This window comes from Typopeltis vanoorti, chromosome 6, assembly GCF_054136105.1.
Source record: "Typopeltis vanoorti isolate ZY-2024b chromosome 6, IOZ_Tvanoo_1.0, whole genome shotgun sequence".
Classification (NCBI taxonomy): domain Eukaryota; kingdom Metazoa; phylum Arthropoda; class Arachnida; order Uropygi; family Thelyphonidae; genus Typopeltis; species Typopeltis vanoorti.
The window spans coordinates 115,565,402-115,588,344 of NC_143554.1; the positions used below are offsets into that span (position 1 = coordinate 115,565,402).

Sequence of the window (22,943 nt, forward strand, 5' to 3'; positions counted from 1 at the left end):
TGTTAATTACTAATTTAATAAACCAAAGGGCTGTTTTACCGGCAAAATTGTTAATAGAAAGGGGGAAAGGGGCTTCGCTGATAGTTTTTTCGGCATGAAACTCTATGGATTTCGATGGATATTGATCCGAGTTTCGTACCCGGCTGTAAAAACATAAAGGGATTTACTATCCCCCTTTCTAATAAAATGATGGTATTTAAAAAAAGTCTTTCATTGGCAACACAGTATCTAGATTACATATTTCAGTGGTTGTTATAATTTAAATAGAATAGTTAAAGGAATCTGATATCAAACTCGGCATAGTATTTTGCTGAATGAAGCTTGGTACAAACATGCAAAATATTGAAGCATTTGAAACAAAAATAAAACAGTGTACATTTTACTATCAGATTGAAAGTTATAAAAATATCAGAAGTGTAAAAATTACCAAGTATGTAAATGTAATATTTAAGTGGCATTTCTAAGAATGGCTAAAAACAGTTTTGTTAATAAAAAATATAAACGACCAAGATTTCAGGCAGATCGAATAAACATTAACAACTAAGGAATTTATTCAAAATAATTAATTTAATATATGCTTATTACAATCATTATTGAAGTCAAGAAAACATAAGAAAAGTTGACAGTTGTGAAAATTTGTGTGTGTGTTTTCCTCCTAATAGTAACCCTGCCAGGAGGTAATTTATTCCTACATGCTCCATTGCATACAATGCATATATTACATGTATCTTCCAAGTACTGATTGACATTTACATTTCTGATTTTGTATCAATATTCATATTTACATTTCCAATTTTGTATTAATATTCATATTTACAGTTATATTTTTACATCTGTATGTATATATTCCGACTTTTACATCCATATTTATATTTATATAAATAAAACCCCGAAGTTACGCGGTAGGTGGCACCAACAAAAAGCGCGTAAGTTGAATTCACGTAACTCGGGGTATAATTTTGCATGCAATTTATATATATACAATCATACAAAATATTAGTTAATTGGGACCAAAGGTTTACAAAAACACCTATATTTTTTAAGAAATATAATCATAATTGTAGTTTTGTGTACATAAAAAAAAGAAAGTTATTTCGATGTCGATGGTTTCATAAAATCTAATAGATTTGTCTGACGGCATAATGTCTTGCAAAATTTCTCTCATGCAAAATTTCTTCATAGCAAGCCAATGATTGTTTTATTCCTTGCTTTGTGGCTACAATTCGTTCCTCGTTAGAATATATGTCCTCCAAAATCTGTAAACCTTTCTTAATTAAGCTGAGACCTGTTAATTTTGCAATTTTCATGTGCTTTCCTGGTAGAACTGAATCTGAAGTTTTGGTCTCTTGAGTAGCGCTTTGCATCTCTATGAGCTCATTGATTGTAAGCTCCTTGTTATGTAAGTCTAACAGTTCGCTGACATCTTAACATTACATTAACATTACATTACAAGAACATAACATTAAACAATCGCAAGGTTTATAGACTATAAAAATTGTTTATGAATGGAGACCACGTGAAACACATCAGTGCTTGTTCACAGCATGTGCGACAATGGTGAATGCGGCTGGCGCCAGAAAGATACGACTAGTGGTGAAGCGGGATGGGAATACGTACATATAAGAAACCGCGTAACTCCGGATTCATGTAAGTCGGGGTATTACTGTATACATATATTTACACTATATAATTCATACAATATCAATAATTTATGTTACTTTACAATGGCTGGTAGTTGATCTTATTGGCAAATTTAATTAATTCCAAGTAATACTTTTCGATAAGTTTCTGTTTTCACACTGGCCACTTGTCTCCAGAAGTAATGACGTGTTGCATTAGGGGTATCCGTATGGAATCCAGTAGCTGGCAGTCATAAAGTATGTGGTCAACAGTCTGTTGAAGTTGTGAACTACAAATACATGATGGTGATTTCAGGATATGGAATCTGTGTAAGTAGTGTCTTAGTTTTCCATGTCCCATTAGTAGTGTGGTTAAACCTGAAGAGATGACGTGTTTTTTCAGCCAGAGTCTGCTTCTGATGCTAGGAAAGAATTCTTTTGTTGATGATCCGTTTTTTAATGTTTTTCCATTCTTCTTCCCACAAATTTAGGCTTCTTTCTTCTGCAAGTGTTTTTATAGCAGATTTCGAGTACTTTTGGTAACTCGTTTCTAGCTGCTGCTTTAGCCAACTGATCCGCTCTCTCGTTTCCTGCAACTCTACAGTAAGTGGGTGAGGCCACTTACTGTAGACGTTCGTAGCAATTTGGATCAATGTTAGAATTTTCATTCTATCTTCTGGAAATGACTTCGTATATTAGAGATAATTCTTGTATTTTCAGGCAGATAAGTGTTAGAGCTGCAATAATGCAAGCTGCCTCGAAAGATATTGTCCTGTATCCTTTAATTATACGTATGGCTATAAAGCATTGAACTCTATTTAGCTTTTGTTGATTTTTCTTTGATTTTAGTAAATGTTTCCAGGCAGGTGCATCATAAGATATTAATAGTAATATAGCTCCGGTATATATTGTTTTCAGTGCTCGTCGGCCTAATCCCCACTTAATCCTTGCCGACTTTGCTAGAAGATTTACAATTTGTAAGCTTTTTTTGGCAACATATGAGATGTGCTTGTTGAAGGTAAATCTTACATCTATTATTACCCCTAGGTATTTTAGCTCACTGGCTACCTTGAGAACTTCTCCATTTAGGAAGACTGCAACGGGTTGTTTTGATTTTTTGCGTGAGATATGAAGCACTTTAGACTTGCTGCTATTGAATGTAACTTTCTTCTCGTGTGCCCACTCTGCAATTTTAAAGAGTTCTTCGTTGGCCATTACTTCTAGTTGTAAGCTGTCGCGTCCTCAATTCATTATCATCGCATCATCGGCAAAAGCTTTGACTTTTGTTTCAGTAGTGAAAGGAAGTCTTAATAGCGAGTCATACTCAATGTTCCAGAAGCCTGGTCCACAGTAGGAGGCTTTAGGGCAGCCTCGTTTGACTTATTTTGTTACAGCTGTGGTTCTTAATAGCATGGTTGCTCTTCTGTCTGTGAAATAATTTTTTGTAAGATCAAGTAAGTTTTTTGGACATTTTAAATCTCTTAATTGATTGATAATGGCTGGCCACCATGCAGCATCGAAAGCTCCTTGTACGTCGAGTGAGATCAGTAGTATGCCTTTTTTTGCTGTAGACTGTCTTCTGTGAAACTCTTTTACCTCCATAATTGCGTCTACTGTGCTGGATTGAGGTCTTTGTGTGTGTTGAATGGGAATGCTTTGACTTTATCTTTATTCATTAGATGCATTTTGCAAAACCATGTATTGGATTTGCTTTGTCCATCTGTCTATATCAGGGGGTGTTCGGTCCATCGATCATGGAGAGATTTTTGGTCGATCTCTTGTGTATTTCTCCTTACTTACAAATTTAATTAAAACTGAAAACATAATATTTTATTTATCATTATTTTGTATTATTTTTAATTCGCTTTAAGTGTATTGCTATTGTTTATTTATTTTTCATTAAAATTGTCAAATCCTTAATTTTCTTATAAGTCTGGGTAAATGAATTAATTTGGATCAGTGGAAGTCAAACAGCGAGCCGAGTGAATACGATTATGAGCAAAGTGTAAAAACTCGATTGTAGCTTAAATATTAAATATTCCAAAGCATATTACATCGATTTTTTTACTTAGGTTAAGTCCCATGTGAATATTGTAAAAAAATAACCTTTGTTTGTCTTGGTATAGTTTTGTATTAGATGTTTTTGTAAATAACTCTTTTCAAGCTAACTGTATATACTGCTTTAATAAGAATATGTTAGAGTGTTAAAAACAAAGGCAATGTTTTTGTCGCCGAAGCTGTACATGGCATTTTATAGAAAAGTAGCTCGCGTAGTAAAAAAGGTTGAACACCACTGGTCTATATGATGTATTATTTTGGAACTCTGGCTGAATTGGAATTTATTGAAATTTGATGTTTGAAATCCTTTGCACAAATTTGTCAATCCATTCCAGTTTTTATTTCAGTTCGACCATTTCTAGCATAAAGGGACAAAAATGTATTGATTACATATTGGAACACCTTACTCTTGTTGGTTGGGATTTGAGGATACAAGATAATGAATGTCCTTGTGGGTCGGTTGTGGTTTCACTTGAATCATTTTTATTGTCAAAATGATTCAAATTGATATTAATAATTTCACACACAATAATGGAATATAATAAAATTTGGTATTCATTTTCATCAGATAATTTTTAGTGGCAAAATTAGGAAAACAAAATTACAACAAATCCTCACTACTGCAGATATACTAATCTAGATATTATCAATTGATAGATATTAATGCTCACTACACAGACTGGGTGGAATCTTAGTTTTATAACCTCCAGTTACATAGCAATTTTTCCTCTCAATAATCTTTAATGATGGAGTTGGCTCTGTGATATTTACATCTTATTGTTTATTTGTGTTCTGTTATTTAAGTTAAACTGTTTAATTTGATTATGAATCTTAACAATCAATTAAAAAAGTAGTGAATTGCTGAAAAAATTTTTATAAGTCTACAGCCAGACATTGAAGAATGCAAAGAAGCAGCAAAAGAATTTGCCTTAAAGTTCGATGTAGGAGGCACATATAAAAGCAGTGCATCATTATAGGTAGACATTAAAGAAGCCAGAAGTTGTGTTATAAGCAGTCTGTGCAGCAGTGATCTAGTGTTGGTGGGCATGAGACTGAACAAAAAAAGTTACAAGCCATTTTGAACTATGCAATTTTACTTACAGTTCAGGGTATCTGTGGCAGCTTTGACAATAGCACAATATCGCTAACAGAAAGTTTTGCGGGTTTCTAAGTTGTACAATGTTAAAAGAATCTTCTTTGCATTCTTTTGAGCCATTTAGGAAAAACAATGAAATAATAAGTCAGGTTTGTGTCATTGTCAAACATATAATGCTGATGAAACATCCCTGTTTTGGCATGATCTTCCAGAAAATATGCAAGCTGCTCTCACACACAGAACAGTCAGCATCAGGATGGATAAAGTGCACAGTGAAATTGTCATCACTTTGTTCCAATGACTGTGGGAGGCATCGGTTGAAATCTTGAAGTGGGTAAGGCTAAAGGCATTAAAAGACGTCATGCACATAATATTGCCCATTGTCTACTACAGTTTGCAAAATACAAAGGATTGGTTCTGCAAGGCATATTGGTCCTGAAGTCAGGATGTATCAAAAAGAAGTGTTAAAATTTTCGGATAACCTGTTTAAGGCAGTTCTGATTCTTAACAATGCTCCTGCACATTCAGTTACTGCAAATCTGTTCAGCAAGGACAGCAAAATAAAACATGGCTTTTCCACCAAATGCAACTTTATTAATACAGCCAGCAGACCAGGGCATCAGATGTAGCCCCCCAGAAGCTCTACAACCAGACGTTTCTCGCTGAGACAATGGTAGTGTCGGATGAAGAAGAGAACACAAGAGGAAGATGAATGTTGGAAAATATTAGCTTATGTTATATCAGAATTGTTTTCAACTGGACCAGTGCAGGAGGAACATTAAAATGAAACTTTAGTCAGGTGCTATAAAAAATTTAAAAAAAAATTCTTGCATGGCACAGATGGTAACATTGACCTTAAATGATTTCAGCTAGAGAAGTTTTTTCTGACTGTACTGAGGGGAGCTGCAAATAATGTGACTACACAAGAAAATATTTGAGATTGGCTGGAACTAGATGAAGACCTTGGATTTCAGCAGCTGACATTCTGCACTGGGGAAATGGCCCCAGTCGAGCATGGAGAGAGAGAGAGAGATCACATCGAGTGAGTGGTATCAGTGGAACTAGCTGTAGATCCAGAAATGAACTGTTGTGTTTGTATACAAATGCTAGAAGTATAAGAAACAAGGCAGATGAAATGGTTGCACTAATTACGTCTGTTCACCCAAAGATTGTCGGAATAAGTGAGACATGGTTGGAAGGGGATGACATCCTGACAGGAATAGAGATGGAAGGGTATGATGTGTTTTGTGAGGATAGAAGGGGTAAAAAGGGAGGGGGGGGAGTGCTATTGATGATGGGAATAGTGCCAGTGGTTTTGAGGCAGTATGGTATGAGATAGAGGTGAATGGAATCAAATACTTGGTGGGATGTTGTTATAGACCAGGTAATGTGGATGGTGGTGATAGTGAAATGTATAGTCAAATTAGCCAAGCAAATAAGAAAAGGGTGATCATTATGGGTGGTTTTAATTATGGCAATGTAGACTGGAATGATGAGATAACAACTGGAAGTAAAGAAAATGAGTTTCTTGAGTTTTTGAGGGATAACTACCTCAGACAGTATGTAACAGAGAGCACACGAGAATTAAGGGTCTTGGATTTGGTCATCTCATCAGAGGATGTAATTATAAATGAGGTGTCAAATCATCTACCAATTGGTGAGAGTGACCATGAGGTGATTACCTGGGTGGTTACCAGCAATGCGAAGACCCCTGTGAGAAAAGGGTATATGTGGAACTACAAGGGGGGAGGGTGATTATGAAGAGCTCAGGAGACAGCTTGCGGGTGTAGCATGGAATGAGGAGTTAGCTGAAAAAAGAGATCAATGCAGCTTGGGGGATTTTCAAAAACTATCTAGTAGATGCAATGTCTAAAATGTATTCCAAGGGTGAGAAAGTTAAATAAGGTAGGTGTGAGATGGATGAATAAAGAGATTAAGCATGCGATACAGAGAAAAAGGGCATTGTGGAGGTAGCATAAGAGAAGTGGAAATAACCAATTTCATGAGGTCTACAAAGACCAGTCAAGGAGGGTGACTTGGTTGGTGAGAGTAGCTAAAGAGAGGTATGAACAGCAGTTAGCTAATGAAGCTAAAACGAATCCTAGGGAGTTATTTCGATGTGTAGCCAGCAAAGAAACAGTGATTATGGAAGGATGACATTGATTGGAGAGAATGGTACAAAGACAGCTGTTGCAGAATGTGTGGTGGAAATATTTAATGAGCAGTTCAGAAAGATCTTTCAATCTTGTGAATGTGACTTCATGGAGAGATTGAGAGCAGTTGATGATGGGGAGGAGAGACTGACTCTAAGTGAGCAAGAAGGGTTTGCAGAGTTGAGTAAACTAGATGTAAATAAGGCTGTGGGACTTGATAATATATCACCGCGTATTCTGAAGGAATGTGCCAGGGAGTTGACACCTGCCTTGACATATTTTTTTAATACAAGTCTTGCACTTGGTGAAGTTCCTAAGGAGTGGAAGGAGGGCAAGATTGTGCCACTTCATAAAGGAGGTGATCGAGCATCAAACTATAGGTGTATCTGTGTGTCAGGTATTGTGGTTAAGTTGTTGGAGAAGCTTGTGAGAACTAGGATCCAGAGTTGGGTTGACAACAATGGTATTATCTTTGATGGACAGCATGGATTTGCTAAAGGGAGGTCATGTTTTAGTAATCTACTTATTACAATAAAGTGACTGCTTCCTTGGACAGAGGAGAAGGATACACAGTAATATACTTGGATTTCGCAAAGTCTTTTGATAAAGTACCTCATGATAAGTTGATAGTCAAACTAGAGCAGATGGGGTTGGATATTAGTGCATTGGATTGGAGACTGGCTATCTGATAGGTATCAACAAATTGTGTATGGGGGGGTGCATATCCAGGAAAAGGAAAGTCACTAGTGGAGTACCTCAGGGGTCTGTTTTAGGGCCATTACTGTTTAACTTGTATATTAATGATATTGGCGAAGATTTGGATGGAGATATTCAGTTGTTTGCAAATGATGCAAAGTTGGGATGAACCATAAAGAGTAGTGAAGATGTTGTGGCCTTACAAGAAGACTTGAATAAATTGAGTGATTGGGCACAGAAATGGGAATGCGAGGTCAATGTTGCAAAATGTAAGGTTTTAAAATTTAGAAAACAAAGATGGGATGCAGAATTTATGCTTGGTGAGAATATATTGTTGGAGGTAGAGGAAATAAGAGATCTGGGGATGATAGTGGATAAGGATCTAAAATTTAAAGGGACACATCGCCAAAATTGTGAAGACAACACAAAGATCAGTGGTGGAGAAGTTCTACAGAGAATAGTGGGAGATCAGGGAGAACCAGAGGTCACCCCTGGAAACTGTATAAAGAGGGTGCGAGTAGGGGAGTGAGAGGCAGGTTTTTTTCGTGAAGAGTTGTGAATGATTGGAATGCCTTGCCTGAGAGTTTGGTGTCTGCAAGGAGTTTGAGTGTGTTTAAGACACGGTATGATGAGATGTGTGTGTGTGATAAAAGGACCTCCCAGATGAGTCTTTGACTCCATGAGGTCTTGGGGTAATAATAATAATAATAACAACATGTTGTTCAACTTTCTACTATGGTAGTCCTTTCTTTTAGTGTTACACGGTGATGAGCATTCAATTTTGAAATTATGGATTCTATTATGGTAGAGGAGTTAGATAATGAAGTAATAGATAAACAGAAACTATCTGTGATTAAGAATGAAGCATTTTTCAATACAATGATGTCCCACTCTGTTTAAAAAGGAAGACATTTAACCAGTGTATATTTCCAGTCATCACATATGGTTGTGAAACTTGGTCGCTAACAAAAGCACTGGCAAATAAACTAACAACAGCTCAAATAAAAATACAAAATTAATAACGGAAAAAACTCACATACAATGATTATTTAATAGTAACTATTAAATAATCTTTTTAATAGTAATAGTTAATTATTACTATTAAATAATCTTTGTACGTGAGTTTTTCCCATTATTAATTTTGTATTGATATGTCTACTCACGGTATACCTCTTTTAAAACTTAACTCAAATAAAAATGGAGAGGTTGATGCTAGGCATCACATTAAAAGATAAGAAGTGAAACACCTGGATAAGAATTCAGACTCTCATCACTGACATCCTTCTTTACCATAAGCAACTAAAATGGAAATAGGCCAGACATCTATCCAGGAGAGAAGATGAGCGATGAACCACTATACACTAGTGGCCAAAATTGTGGAAACCTTTTGGAAAAAGTGTATTTTTGAGGTTCGATGACTCATAACACTTTTTTGGTATAATACCATAAAATTATATATCAATGGAAAGATAATGTAATCAAGAATGTAATGCAACAAAGTTCGTACAATTATAATTGAACAATCTATGAAAAGTTATAGCCAAATAACCATAAAAGAGAATCACAACTTGCTTAGGTTGATATGAAGTAGCTTTCCTTCATTTGAATGTAGCCAATGAGCATGAGTGTTTAGAGAGCCAATCAGGTGTCATCTTGTTTTGCAATGAGCCAATAAGGTCACAGTAGGATTCAGCTATTGATGTCATGTATTGGAGCTGAGAGGAAGACATTTATCACTGTGTTATGTGATTGCTATCAAGTTGGTTGGTTTTTTTTGTGTTCTTTCATTTAGTGAGCTTGTAAAATGTAATAAAATTAAAGAAATGGTGCAAAGAGTTGACTGGTCACCCAGAAAGCGATGTAAAATAGTACTATTAAGTGAACAAGGCTACAGTTATGAAGAAATTAGAAGAAAAATCGGTGGAAACTTAACCAAAGGTGGCATTTCTAAATTTTTGAAGAAGTATAAGGAGACTCAGTCACTACAAAACCAGACTGGTAAAGGCAGGAAAAGGTGCGCAACAGCAAGTGATGATAGAAGAATAGAGAGACTGTGCCTACGTGACAGAAGAAAATCATCTGGGTGTATACAAGATGAAATGGCGCAATACAATGTGAAGTCAAGTTCAAGGACTGTTCGGCACAGACTGCAGGAATTTGGTCTAAATGCTAGAATTGCACAAAAAAAGCCATTTTTTATCTCTCAAACAAAGGTTGAAAAGATTAAACTGGACTAAAACCCATGTTAACTGACAGCGGAACAATGAGACAGTGTTATTTGGAGTGATGAGACCAAAATCTCCCTGTTTGGTAGCGATGGCATAAAATATGTAAGGAGAAGAATCGGAGAAGATTTGCATCCTGATTGTTACACCCACCGTGAAACATTCACTTAGTGTTATGATCTGGGGATGTATGACAGTGAAAGGTGTGGGCAGAATTTGCTTGATTAGTGGCAATATAAATGCCCAAAAATACATAAATGAAATACTTGAGCCCAAACTGAAGCCTTCCGCACGTGATATTTTCCAAGATAATGAAGCATTTATATTTCAACAGGATTCAGCTCCATGTCATGTTGCTGCTGTGTGCAAAAAGTAGTTTCAAGATAATCATATTCCACTGCTGGAATAGCCCAGACCTTAACCCAATCGAAAATCTATGGAGCTGACTAAAGAAACTCGTTAGTCAGTAGCAACCCAAATAGAAGCAATAATTCAATCTTGGTTTCACATTATAACAGCTGCAGAACTAAAAAACTTGGTTCACTCCATGGGAAGGCATTGTAAGGCCGTAATTAACACTAAAGGTTACCCAAGTAAGTATTAACTCACATTGTGAGAATTTTTGTATATCTCATTTTTTCTGTTTCACTTTTCTTCTTTATAACTGCTGTTCTAATAAAAAAAAATCCTTCATAAAAGTTATTGCATTACATTTTTGATTAAATTATCTTTCCATTGATATATAATTTTATGGTATTACTCCAAATAGAAGTGTTGTTATGAGCCACTTTTTTTTGGATTTAACCTCAGAAATACACTTTTACCAAAAGGTTTCTGCAATTTTGGCCACTAGTGTACTAACGAACTGGATTCCAAAAGAAGAGAAACGAGGCCAAGGACATCCTAAAAGAAGGTGGAGTGATGAACTGTCAAAGTTTGTTGGAAAAATTGGTCAACCATTGCCAAGAACAGAGAAAGGTGAAAAGACCTGGAGGAGGCCTTTGTCCAGCAATGGCTGAAAAGAAGAGAAAATTTTTCAGCATTGCAAATGATGGCTTTGATGATGTGATCAGTTATTTTTCATCAAATCAAGAACAACTGGTTGGTGTCTATTCTGACAAAGCTTGACTGTTTTTCAAGTCTGCATTATTATGCTCAAGAACAATTGGTACTCCTGATTCTGATGGTGTGTAATATATATGAGTACAAGCTCTAGGTTCAGTATTTTATGTGAATGAAAAGTTGCAAACCTATAGGTTTGCATTTCTACTTTGATACATTATATAGTACTAATGTACATGGTTGGGCTAAGGATTTTTTTTTTCTATTTTTATTTATTTTGTATATTTTTCATATTTTTTATTTAATTTTTACATAATTCAGGAACCCTGCTCTAGACACCAAATGTGGAACGTTTTCAAGCCACTTCAGATCTCCAGTAAGTGGATTGATGGTTTCAGTATGAGACCACTGCCCCACTTATAATGAAATTTGTTTCTCACCTGTGTTCTAATAATGAATGGTGTCACTGTACTAGAAAGCTATTGTGAAATGTCATTTCCCATATTTCTTGATTTGTTTTTCTGTGATTTGGAAGATATTCAACAAAATTATTTTTATGGAGTTAGATGAAAATTACAATTTCATGATTTAATATTCTTTATAAATAATTAAATCTGACCATCACATTTCTCGTACTTTTAAATTTGTAATGAGCGATATTTGTTATATGGAAATTATGATAGGAAATTTATTTTTTATCATCATTACAATAATTTTTAAATGCTGCTTTTTTAATTATTTAAATGCAGGTTAATATGGAAGAAAGGATATCAAATTTGAGGACTGCAGATTATCAAGAGTGGAATAGTATATTACATCAATTACAGGTAAAGTAAAAGATATTAACAACTTTATTTGAAGTATATCTTTATGGTGAACTAACAAACATTTATAGTGAACGTACTTTCTGTAATCAACTACTGAAAAGTCCTGGTCCTGGCCAAATCCTCATAACACGAGTATTTGTTCTTCAGAAAAAATTATTTTTGTGCTTCCTACAAATTCTCTCTCTCTCAAATTAACAACTGTAGCTTTTCACTACCATCAGTTCCAAATTACGAGTCATCTCACTCTGAGTTAACACTTTTTGCAGATAAAGGATCTTGTCCTATCTCAGTAGACTTCAGTGTATGCAATTTTCATAAAAATTACTCTGCTCCAGAAACAGAAAATACTTAGAATTAACTGTTGGCTTTATAGTTCTCTAAAGAATCCTTCAGTACAAGAATTTGGCCCCTTTCTTTGTCTGAAAAATACAATTTTCTTGTCTTCAATATTCTGTAGTACATGCACTACTATTATTATATGGGCACCCTCCATGGAGTCCTAAAAACTCATCGCAGGAGACCCAAACTGATGTTATATTATACCATCAGTTTGGTTTGTGGTTTAAGTCAATTCAGAATATAGTTTGGCTGGCTGCTAAGTACCAAATTGACAGTGCATCCTCATACCTCTCCTTGAACCCATTAACAGACAAAGCACTCACAACTGACTCTGGCAACCCATTCCATTCATTCACAACTCTCAAGCAAAAAATCTAGTCCTCACACCCCTACTAACCACACCTTTATTCATCTTCCATGGATGACCCTCTCCTCTTAAATATTTTCTGCCACTGTTTTCTCTCACTGCTTGTTTCACTTAATAATCTTTCAAAGTAATTATTACAGACATCCAGAATATTTTATCTTCAGTTTTTATGTCACATCTTTCTTCTATTTCTAAGCTTTTTCAATAGTCTTCAGAAGATTTTCCATCTTTGTGATGTTTGTTTGCTGTGTTACCAAAATATTTTTTACTATAACTTGAAACAAATATTATGCATAGCATAGTTTTCTTATATTTTTCTTTGTATTCTCAGGACATCTACCTTACTTGCTACAACTTTCCATGTCATTTCTTCTTTTCCAAGACTACCTTTTATCCTTTTGAGCCCATGAATGAAGTTCTGATTTTTCTATACTAGCAAACAACTCCACCACATTTCTAGCTGAATCAATGTTTTATTTTCAGATTTTGCTGGTTTTTTAAGGTTTGCTTCTTGTTTTCAAATTCTTTCATTTTTTTTCTCCAGTAATATTTGTATGTTGTCAGTAGTTCACCTCTGAAAGCTGCTCAGCTTTGATTCTTTTTAAAACTTTCATGTTTTATTTTTTAATAAACATGTTTCATGTTTATTTTTCTCTTCAAAATTATATTTTTTATTCTGTTCAGAACTAAAGATAATTTCTTCTTATTTCAAATCTCCTGTGAACTCTTTGTATCCTGAAGTGTGAAGATACCACTGTTATTAATAGTATATAATAAATGAGACTTCTTATTTCTTACTTGTTCACGCATATGAATTTATGCACATCTTTGCTTTGGAACATGGTGTTTGTAATGATAAATTCATGTCCTGAACAAAAATGTGAGCTTTATTCTTTTCTCCAAATAGTCAAATGTTGCTCTGCTATGTACTGTTATTGGAGATGTACCTTTACATCTCCAATAAGTACATGCTTTTTATTCTCCTTTCTATTTGTGTTCTTCATTTTGGTAACATCGATTATGTTGACACAATATTTCTCTAATATTGATAGCTCCACCTCTTTTCCTTTTATGCTACTAATGTTGATAGTGCTGCTCTTCATTCTGCTGAGGTCAAGTTCATTCTAGTAGCTGACTTTTCACTGATCATCTTCATGGCCCTTTGACAAAATCAGACTAGGTGATATCCCAGAAGACATGACATTTCATCATGTTATACCATCAGTTTGGTTTGTGGTTTAAGTCAATTCAGAATATAGTTTGGCGGGCTAAGTACTAAATTAACAGTGCATCCTCATTTATTTGGTATCTCCAAGTGCTGTATTATTAGATACCTAATAATGGGGCATGCCACAAAGTGATGACTGAAAATGGTATCAGAAGACCTAGTTTGTTCTTCATATTCCTTATAGGTTATGAAGTGTCTCCTTATAGTAATCTAGTTTTGATCCTAACCTCCTCCTCTCCCCAAATCTTGACCATCATGTTCTTATTCTATTGGTCTCATTTCAGTTCTTTCTAAACCTTTCATCTAATAAATAATAGTTCTGCTACTCTTGGGGGGGGGGGTGATGCATGCAATATTTTATCTATTTTATTGTAGTCATTGGCTAAAATGGTGCTACGAAGATTCCTGAGCTGAGGTTCAAGGGCTGTGTCATTTGAACACAAATAGCCCTGGCTCAGTGAGTGTGATTGCTTATGTACTTTTCTGTATGTGCAGGTTTTCTGTAAATGGAAAAGGATATAATAAACCATTATTCATGTTACTTGTGCATCTAGAAAGGGAAGACAATTGTTACTTTCTCTTTCTATTGTGAAGTTTATTTTAGGAACTTGTTGAGATGCACTAAAAATGTATCCAATGTGTCTGGACCATGAGACCACATAGCAAACACATCATCAACTTTACCATTTTATCATTTATTCTGGTTACGTCTCATGGAAAGGAAAAATGTATAAACAGCTAGATGGGATTGGTATGGGTCTCCCCCCTCACACCTCTTTCCCATCCACTAGCCAGCTGTTTTGAACATTTTGAAAACCAAGCACTCAACACTGCTACACATTTACAGAGTTCATTCAAACCAATGGTCATGCTGTGCTATATTGATGATGTGTTTAATATTTGGTTCATTTTGCACACTCCCTCTACCCCACTGAGGCCTTATTTCATCAGGAAACATCACATTAAATCTGTGTTGATATCTAATATTTCAATGATTCCTTTGTCAAAACAGATATTAGTAGTTACAGGACTTGGTCATTTTCCTCTCTGGAAGGAATTAATTGAATTTTCATCCATTATGTCAAAGATAGAATGCTGTTGAGAATACATATACTGAAAAGTGGACAAACAGATGAATGCTAGAAAAGATCGGTAGAACTTTAAGGATATTGACAGAAGAATGTTTCACATACTTTGGACACATCAGAAGGATGGAAGGAAGATTTCTCAAAACAGTAATAGAAGGTAAAATTCCTGAAAAAAAAGAGGAAGGGATAGACTGTTGATGAGATGGATGGAGTGACTAATCTTCAGAGAGTTGAAGCCTCCAGAAAAGCATACAACAGGACCACCTTGCAAGGATTGGTGTGGCACATCACTGAGCTATTTCCATATTTAATTTACCATCTTCACTAAAAATCATGCCTAAGTAGCTGAAATGTTTTACTCGTTCCACAGGTTCTCCGTTCACAATGCAGTTGACAATTTCAACGATTCTGCTTAATTTCATTGTCTTTGTCTTTTTATTGTTGACTTTCATTTCATATCTATTACAACAGTTATCCAATTTAGTCAGGGAATCTTGCAGACTTGTAGCAGATTTATTTAGAAGTATAACATCGTCCGCATAAAGCAAAGAGCTGACATTAACATCTGCAATTTTGATATCATATTTAATACCACTTTCCTTCATAATGTGATCCATATAAATAATGAATTACAGAGGGGATAATGTACATCCTTGTCTCCACACCAGATTTAACATTAAACCATCTTCCTGTACTTCCTTCAGTTCTAACTGCTGATTTACAACTCAAATAAAGACTAAGTATTGCTTGATATAATGTCCCATTGACACCATATAATTGTAGCGTATTGAATAGCTTCTCTCTTGGCACCTTGTCATATGCCTTTTCCAGATCGACATAACTTAAATACAGATCTTTGTTATATTCCCATGATTTCTCAGCTGTTTGTCGTAAAGTGAAGATCTGATCCTGACAGCCTCTATTTGGCTTGAATCCAGCTTGTTCTTCACCAAGCTTTTCTTCCACAATTTTTTCTCAACCATTTATCGAGTATACTTGCATAAATCCTACCAGGAACACTCAGGGAAATATCTCTGTAATTCTCACATTCAGTTTTATTTCCCTTTTTATATATGGGTACTATGAGAGCTCTACTCCAATCGTTGGGAATTCATCTCTCTGTCCAGGTTTTCTGAACGATGCAGTGCAACACTGTAAGCCTTTTATACCACCATACTTCAGCATTTCTGGTCGAATATCATCTACTCCTGCTGCATTTCCACATTTCAAGCCTCTTGAAATGTGGAAATTTCAAGTAGAAATTTTTCTACTTCAAGTATGGATATGTATTCCTTGACTGTATGCTGCCTGTTGAGTGTTTTTTACCACGGTGCTATCACTGCTTGTTTCATTTAGCAATTTTCCAAAGTAATTACTCCATACTTCAAGGATATCTTTTTCTCCCGTTTTCATGTCACCTTTATCATCTCTAATTTCTTTTACAGCACTCTTTCCTCCATTTCTAAGCTTCTTCAACGACCTCCAGAATATTTTGCCACCTTCTTGATATTTATTTTCTATGTTCTTGCCAAAGCCCTCCCATGACTTTTGTTTGGCTAGTTTTATACAATGTTTAGCTTTCTTACATTTGTCTCTGTATTCTCTAAGAGCACAAGCTGACTTATTTGCCAGGAACTTTTGATATGCTTTCTTCCTTTCCTTCACTGCCTCTTTAAATTCCTGTGTTCACCATGGAATTCTGATTTTTCTATCCTTGCTGACAACCTCAACACATGCCTCTCTGCTTGAATCAATCAGGGTTTTCTTCAAGGCTTGCTACTGAATCTCCAAGGTTTCGTTCCTGTTCTCAAACTCTTTTATTTTTTCTTCAATAATCTTTGTGTATTTTAGTCTACAGTTCACATCTGAGAGCTGCTCAACTTTTATTCACTTTAAAACTTTCTTACATGTTATTCTTTTCAATATAAAATTCAATTTTTTCCTGCTCAAGACTAAATAGTGATCACTTCCAATTACAAATCCTCTGTACACTCTGGTGTCCTGCACAAGGGAGAAAACATCACTATCAACAATAACATAGTCAATGAGACGTTTCTTATTTCTTGCCTCTTCTCTCCATGTGAATTTGTGCACATTTTTATGTTGGAATATGGTGTTAGTAATAACCAGTCCATGTCCTGAGCAGAAATCCAACAGGTATTTGCCATTATTATTAGCTTTGCTCTTTTCTCCAAATTTTCCCAAAATATTTTTGTATGTCTGACATTCATTTCCTAATTTGCTATTTAGATCACCAACAAGGACCAACTTTTCCTTTTTCAAAGTGTCAGTTGTTTTCTCTAAAGCCTCAAAAAATTCCTCCACTTCTCCCTTAATAGAACCTTCTGTGGGGCCATAGGCAAAAATAAGTCTCATTATCCAGTTCCCCATTCTGATATTTGCCCACATCACTCTACTTGAGACTGCCAGCTATTCAAGAAGATTAGCCTTGTATTTAGTGTTAAATACTATGGCTACCCTTCTTTTCCTTGATTGTCATTGCCTGAATATAACATTTCGTATTTATTGCTCAGAAAGATCTCACCAGTTTCTGTCTTTTTTGTTTCAGTCACCCCTATTATGTCAATCTGGAACTTATCTAATTCCTCAGCTAGCTTCATTTCTTTGCCATTCAGGCTTCTTATGTTGATAGTACTGATCTTTAGCTCTGGTGATTGAGTTGGGGTGTATTTACAGATTTGTTCCAGTAGCTGACTTTTCGCTGTTCACCCTGGTTCCCTGGCAAAAACAACGGGGTTATTGTTTAACTGGGCAACGCCCCAGCCGGCATGAAATTTTCTCATGTTGTACGGTATCCTTGCTTTTGCGGTTTGTCATATTTGGCCACTTTGGAAGATCTGCCTCTAATTGTCATGAAGAATATAAAAAATTACATAGAGTGCCATGAATGAGTTTTGGGCTTTGAGGAACATACAATATCTCTTTGAAATGCAGTCTTTTAGAAGAAAACTAAAAATGCACTAGAGCAGAATTTTTATGGAAAACCTAGCAGGCTAGTGCATCAGACTAACAGGCATTTAACAGACTAGTCCATCAGTCTGTTAAAAGTACCAAATTGACAGTGCATCCTCATTTATTTGGTATCCCCAACTGCTCTATTATTAGATACCTAATAATGGGACATGCCACAAAGTGAAAATTAAAAACTGTGATAGAATACATTAATACTGTATATAGAAAATATTACATCTTGATTCTACCCCTTGTATTATTTATGTATTTATTATTATAGACGTGTATATTAATTAGCCATAGTTACCTTAATAAATTGTTAGTGTTACATTGCTGATTTTTCTATTATGTGTGCAAAAGATTTCGTTCTATTCATATTATACAGAAATTGCATATGAAATGTGTGAAAATTTTATGTTAATAAATCATTGTTTATATAAGGTATCCATGGTAGCCTGGCTGGCCGAGTGGTTTGCGTATCTGCTCTCCAGCCAAAAGGCTGCGGGTTCGAATCTTGCCGTGGGCATGGATGTTTGTGTTGTCTGTGGAAATACTAGTGGCGGTGGTTGGCAGTAGATGGCGTTGGTATACTTGCGGTCAGTTGGTGGATTGAGTGGTTGAGACAGAGTTGTAGAGCAGGTACCCTCCCTCGATGAGTCTTTGGACTCCCTGGAGGTGTCAAATAATAATAATATTATTATTATTTATTATCTTATTTGTGTCCCTTTTTTATATTTAAGACTTTATCTTCCATCTTCATCATCTGTTAACTTTATACAAATTCCAGTCTGGAAAATATTAGAATACTGTTCTCACATTAGATTGGTGCACCAAAAAAAAAACCTCTAAAACTCTCAGATGCAGCCTATAAGAGGACAATTCAACTCATTCATGACCTTCTTTCACAAATCTTTTTTTTTTTTTTTCAGTTGAACTAGCATTGATTATTCTTTGACTTATCTCTAATGTGATAGCACAAAAAAACTGCTGATCATCTGAATCCATTCACAGCGCAACTGCAAACCTATCTAACCTGTTTATTCTCTTTTATTGCATCAACCTCTGCTCTCCTGATCCACATCCTCACTCTTTACTAGGGATTACAACCTCCAGTTGTTCAAAAAGAATCAGTAAATTCTTTCTCTCTTTACCTCTCTCCATATATTCAGAGCACTAATATGCTACAAGTTTTACAATATATTGTGTTTAGAAATTATATATAAAAAAAAGAGATAATCGAAAAAAAAAAAACAACTTTGAATGCCTCTCTTAACACAGTGTTACTTCTACTTATTAAGAATTGATTTCTGGTATGATGATTTTTTTTGGGGGTGTTTGTCCTCGATATTTATTTATTTTACTCTACTGCTAGGTTGCATCCAATCAAGTCAAGAACGATGGCAAAGGTTCTCCAAACCTTTATGCAGTATATCTAGAGGTGGGTGATATAGACTAAGTAGAACTGTCGTGAATCTAGAGCAGCAGAAACCACACTAGTTGTTATTAACTGATAGCACAGATGAATGAAAGTTGTGCCTGATGGTTTTTGCTAAGCCCAGAAAGCATAACAACATTTGTACATGAGGCGAGTTTCCCGAAACTATCTTTTTTCAAGGGGGTATGAATTTGTTGATGGTTGGTTTGCATTTGTTTGCTTCAGCATAAGCTGAGAAAGGTTAGAGTTCCAGTCTCAAGCTACTTATCAGTGTGCTAAATTCTTTTCTTGGATTATCTTGGCACAATAAACCATAGCTTTGGATAGTAGGTGGGAAATTAAGTTACAAAAATTATTCCAGTGAGAATAATCCTGTAACTCACTTGAAACATATTTTACAAATTATAATAAATAAATCATGTGTGTAATTCATAGACAAAAATCATCTGTGGGTTCAATTGTTGTGATGTCTGTATATGATTGCTCTTGCATTTATCAATTAAACTTCATTTTGTTAACAGCTGTTGCACTAGCATTTCATAACAGTGCATTATAAAACAGGCTTTTATTAAATCACTTTTACTAATTGTTTAATTAAATAAGCATTAGCAAAAGTCAGGATTAGGGTGCAAAATACAATTTTCTCAAATCATATCCATACTTGTTCTTTGATATATGTTGTTTTTATTAGTAGCCTGCAGTTTTAGCAGGTAGAATGTGACAGTAGATATTCTTGAAGTTTTGGTTTTTCATTTAGGAAAGATTTATCATATGACACAAAAGAAGTATGGTAGTCAGATAATGTATCTCTCTTTCTTTTTTGAACGCCTTCCAAACTAACTAAACCTTCAAAATTATCTATTTCCATTTTTTTAAATGCCAATCTCTAGTGGAGAACTCCATAACCATATTTTAAATCTAGGGGAATTCCTCACCTATTCTTAATATTGATAGTACCTTTACATCCAGACCACACGAGTTTTTGCTTTGTGGAATAACTTACTTGTTTTTGTATAAAAAAACTTTTCTTTCGTGGTATCCAGGAATCTTTTCTTCTCCAAAATTGCTTCTGAAAAAAAAAAAAAAAAATTCTAGATATATTCCCTTTCTAGTTCCCAACTATTGAAAATCAGTTTATTTCTGAGTGATGTTCCAAAATGTGATCTAAAAATTCTTAATTATGCAAGGAGGGACAATTGGTTGATCCTTTTTCAGTGATATTACATGTGCTCTCATACAGACACTCCAACTTATTTCTCCTGTAAGTTTGTAGAATGAAGGTTCATTCAATTGATAATATATTTATCATATAGAATCTTAAAATTCTTAACACTCCTTGCATTAACAACACATTCTAGTAATGCATTCCATTCACTGACAGTTCTCCATGTGAAACATTTACTCTTCACACCCTTCTTCACCACACTTTTACATAACTTCCAGGAATGACCTCTGGTTCTTCCCCTCTCACTTTCTATTCTTTTTATAATCCACTCTGGATTAATCTGATAAAATCCTCTCACTATCTTAAATGTCTCTATCATATCACCTCTCTTCCTCCTATTCACCTAACTCTGCAATCCCCATTTCTTCAACCTCTCCATAGGCACCATTCCAAACTCCTGATATTGTCTTAGTCACTCATCTCTGGATCCTCTCCAGTGTCTCCACATCACATTGAAAACCAGGTGACCAGATCTGAGCACAATAGTTCAAGTGTGGCCTGATCAGTGCCTTAACAATGCCACAACCACTTCCATATCCTTGCATGTTAGAGACTTCTTATCATAGCAACACTACAATGTGCACCCTTTGCAATGATAGCAATATGTCCTCTAAACTTCAGATTACTGTCAACCATCACTCCCAAATCTCTAATCTCATCCACTTACTGCAGTACGGCACCATCGATATAGTACACAGCCTTATATTTCTGCACTCCAAAATGCAACACCTCGCACTTATTGATATTAAAACTACAAGCCCACTCTTTTGTCCAAGTAAAAAGTCTATTCAAATCTTCCTGAAGGGGTTTAACATCAGCAGTGCTACTTATAATTCTTCCCAACTTTGCATCATCAGCAAATAACTGAAGATCCCCAGTCAGTCCACATCAGTGCCAGATTACCAAATAGCCAGAGTAAGCACAGCACCAGCCTATGGATTCCATGCCGTTTACAGGCCCATGAAATTGGATCAAACTAATATTGATTTGATCTTGAAAGAAAATTTCAGTCAAGCTTTCTTAAATTGTTTCCAAAAGATAGAAAATATGAATCAATTCAAAGAAACAAAAACTTTACATTAAAGACTCTATAGAGAAAACTGGATCAACGGAGTCAGCAAATCTCTACGAAAGGAAACAATAGAACTTTAAATGGCTGTCGATCTTCTGAGATCACTGCTCGATTTTTTAACATCACAAAGAGAAATGTTTGATGATTACGAGAGGAAGGCAAATGAGAAAATCGATGCACAATACACTGATGAAAGCAAGCGTGTGCGCTTAAGAAAAAGATATGACGATGATGAAGCAGAAGAGGTTGTGCTTCGAGGAAGAGAAAAGTTCAAGATTGAAACTTACCTACCAATATTGGATAAATTATTTGCAGAGCTTTCCCATCGTATGGAAGCATATAACAAAGTTCATTCTCTATTTGGGTTCCTCATTGAGTTCCCATCAAAGACAGATGCCGAAATTAAAGAAGTTGCCCAAAGATTTAGAGAGAATTATCCTGAGGGCATCGAGTTGGAATGTGCAGATGAAATGGTTCATTTCAAGTATTTCATATCACATTTAGAAGATTTCAAAGGTGATGAAACAGTGCCAGCATCGCGATCATACAAACCCATTTTTGAATATATGGTGTAATCAACATTCCCAAATGTTATGACAGCATTAAGAATTTATAAGTGTCTCATGATCATGAACATTACTGGTGAACAAATCTTTTCAAAGTTAAAACTGCTGAAAAATTGTCATCAATCTTCAATGACACAAGAATGACTGAACTCACCATTATAGCCACTGAATATAACATCTTGCAAAAGGTAGACTTCCTAGGTATCCTGAAAGATTTCACCACAAAAAAATTGAAGAAAGTAAATGTTTAAAGTTTTATTTGTTTATTAAAATTAAAAATTCGTTACTTTTTGTTTAATAATATTGTGTAATATTGTTTAATAATATTTAATAATTATTGTTTATTAACATATGTTTATTTGTTTAATAACATTAATGATTGTTAATGTTTGTTTTGTGTAATAAAAATTGTTGGTTGGTAAAATTAAAAACGTATTAGGAGATAATTTGCGAGGGGGGGGGCAAGATTTCAACTGCCTAGGGCCTCCACGGGGTTTAATCTGGCACTGGTCTACGTGATATATCATTACAAACAAGTTAAACAGCAGGGGGGGGGGCAAGAACAGAACCCTGGGATATGCCACTGGTTACCCTTCTTTTTTTGAGACACTGCTCCATCATACACAACCTGCTGGTATCGTTTAGAGAGCCAATCTCTGATCCATCCTTTGCAGCTTGTACACCAACTTATCATGTGGTAATCTATCAAATGCTTTTGCAAAGTCTAAGAATATCACTGTATATGACTCTCCCTTACCTAACACACCTTATCATAAAATGCAAGTAAGTTATTACTAAAACAGGACCTACCCTTTACAAATCCATGCTGACCTTCATAAGGAATCCTATGTCTATCAACCCAATTCTTGATTCTATTCCTTGCCAATCTCTCTCCAACACCTTGACCACAACTG

The 22,943-nt window shown here is 35.2% G+C and overlaps 1 protein-coding gene across 1 annotated transcript in view; it reads left to right on the plus strand.

Moving 5' to 3' along the window:
- Positions 1–22,943, plus strand: part of LOC150105837 (uncharacterized) — a 138,675-nt gene that overhangs the window by 82,113 nt on the left and 33,619 nt on the right. The window contains exon 6 of the mRNA XM_090393613.1: positions 11,659–11,736. Within this exon, the coding sequence (XP_090249739.1) occupies positions 11,659–11,736 (78 nt within the window). The remainder of the gene's footprint in view (positions 1–11,658; positions 11,737–22,943) is intronic.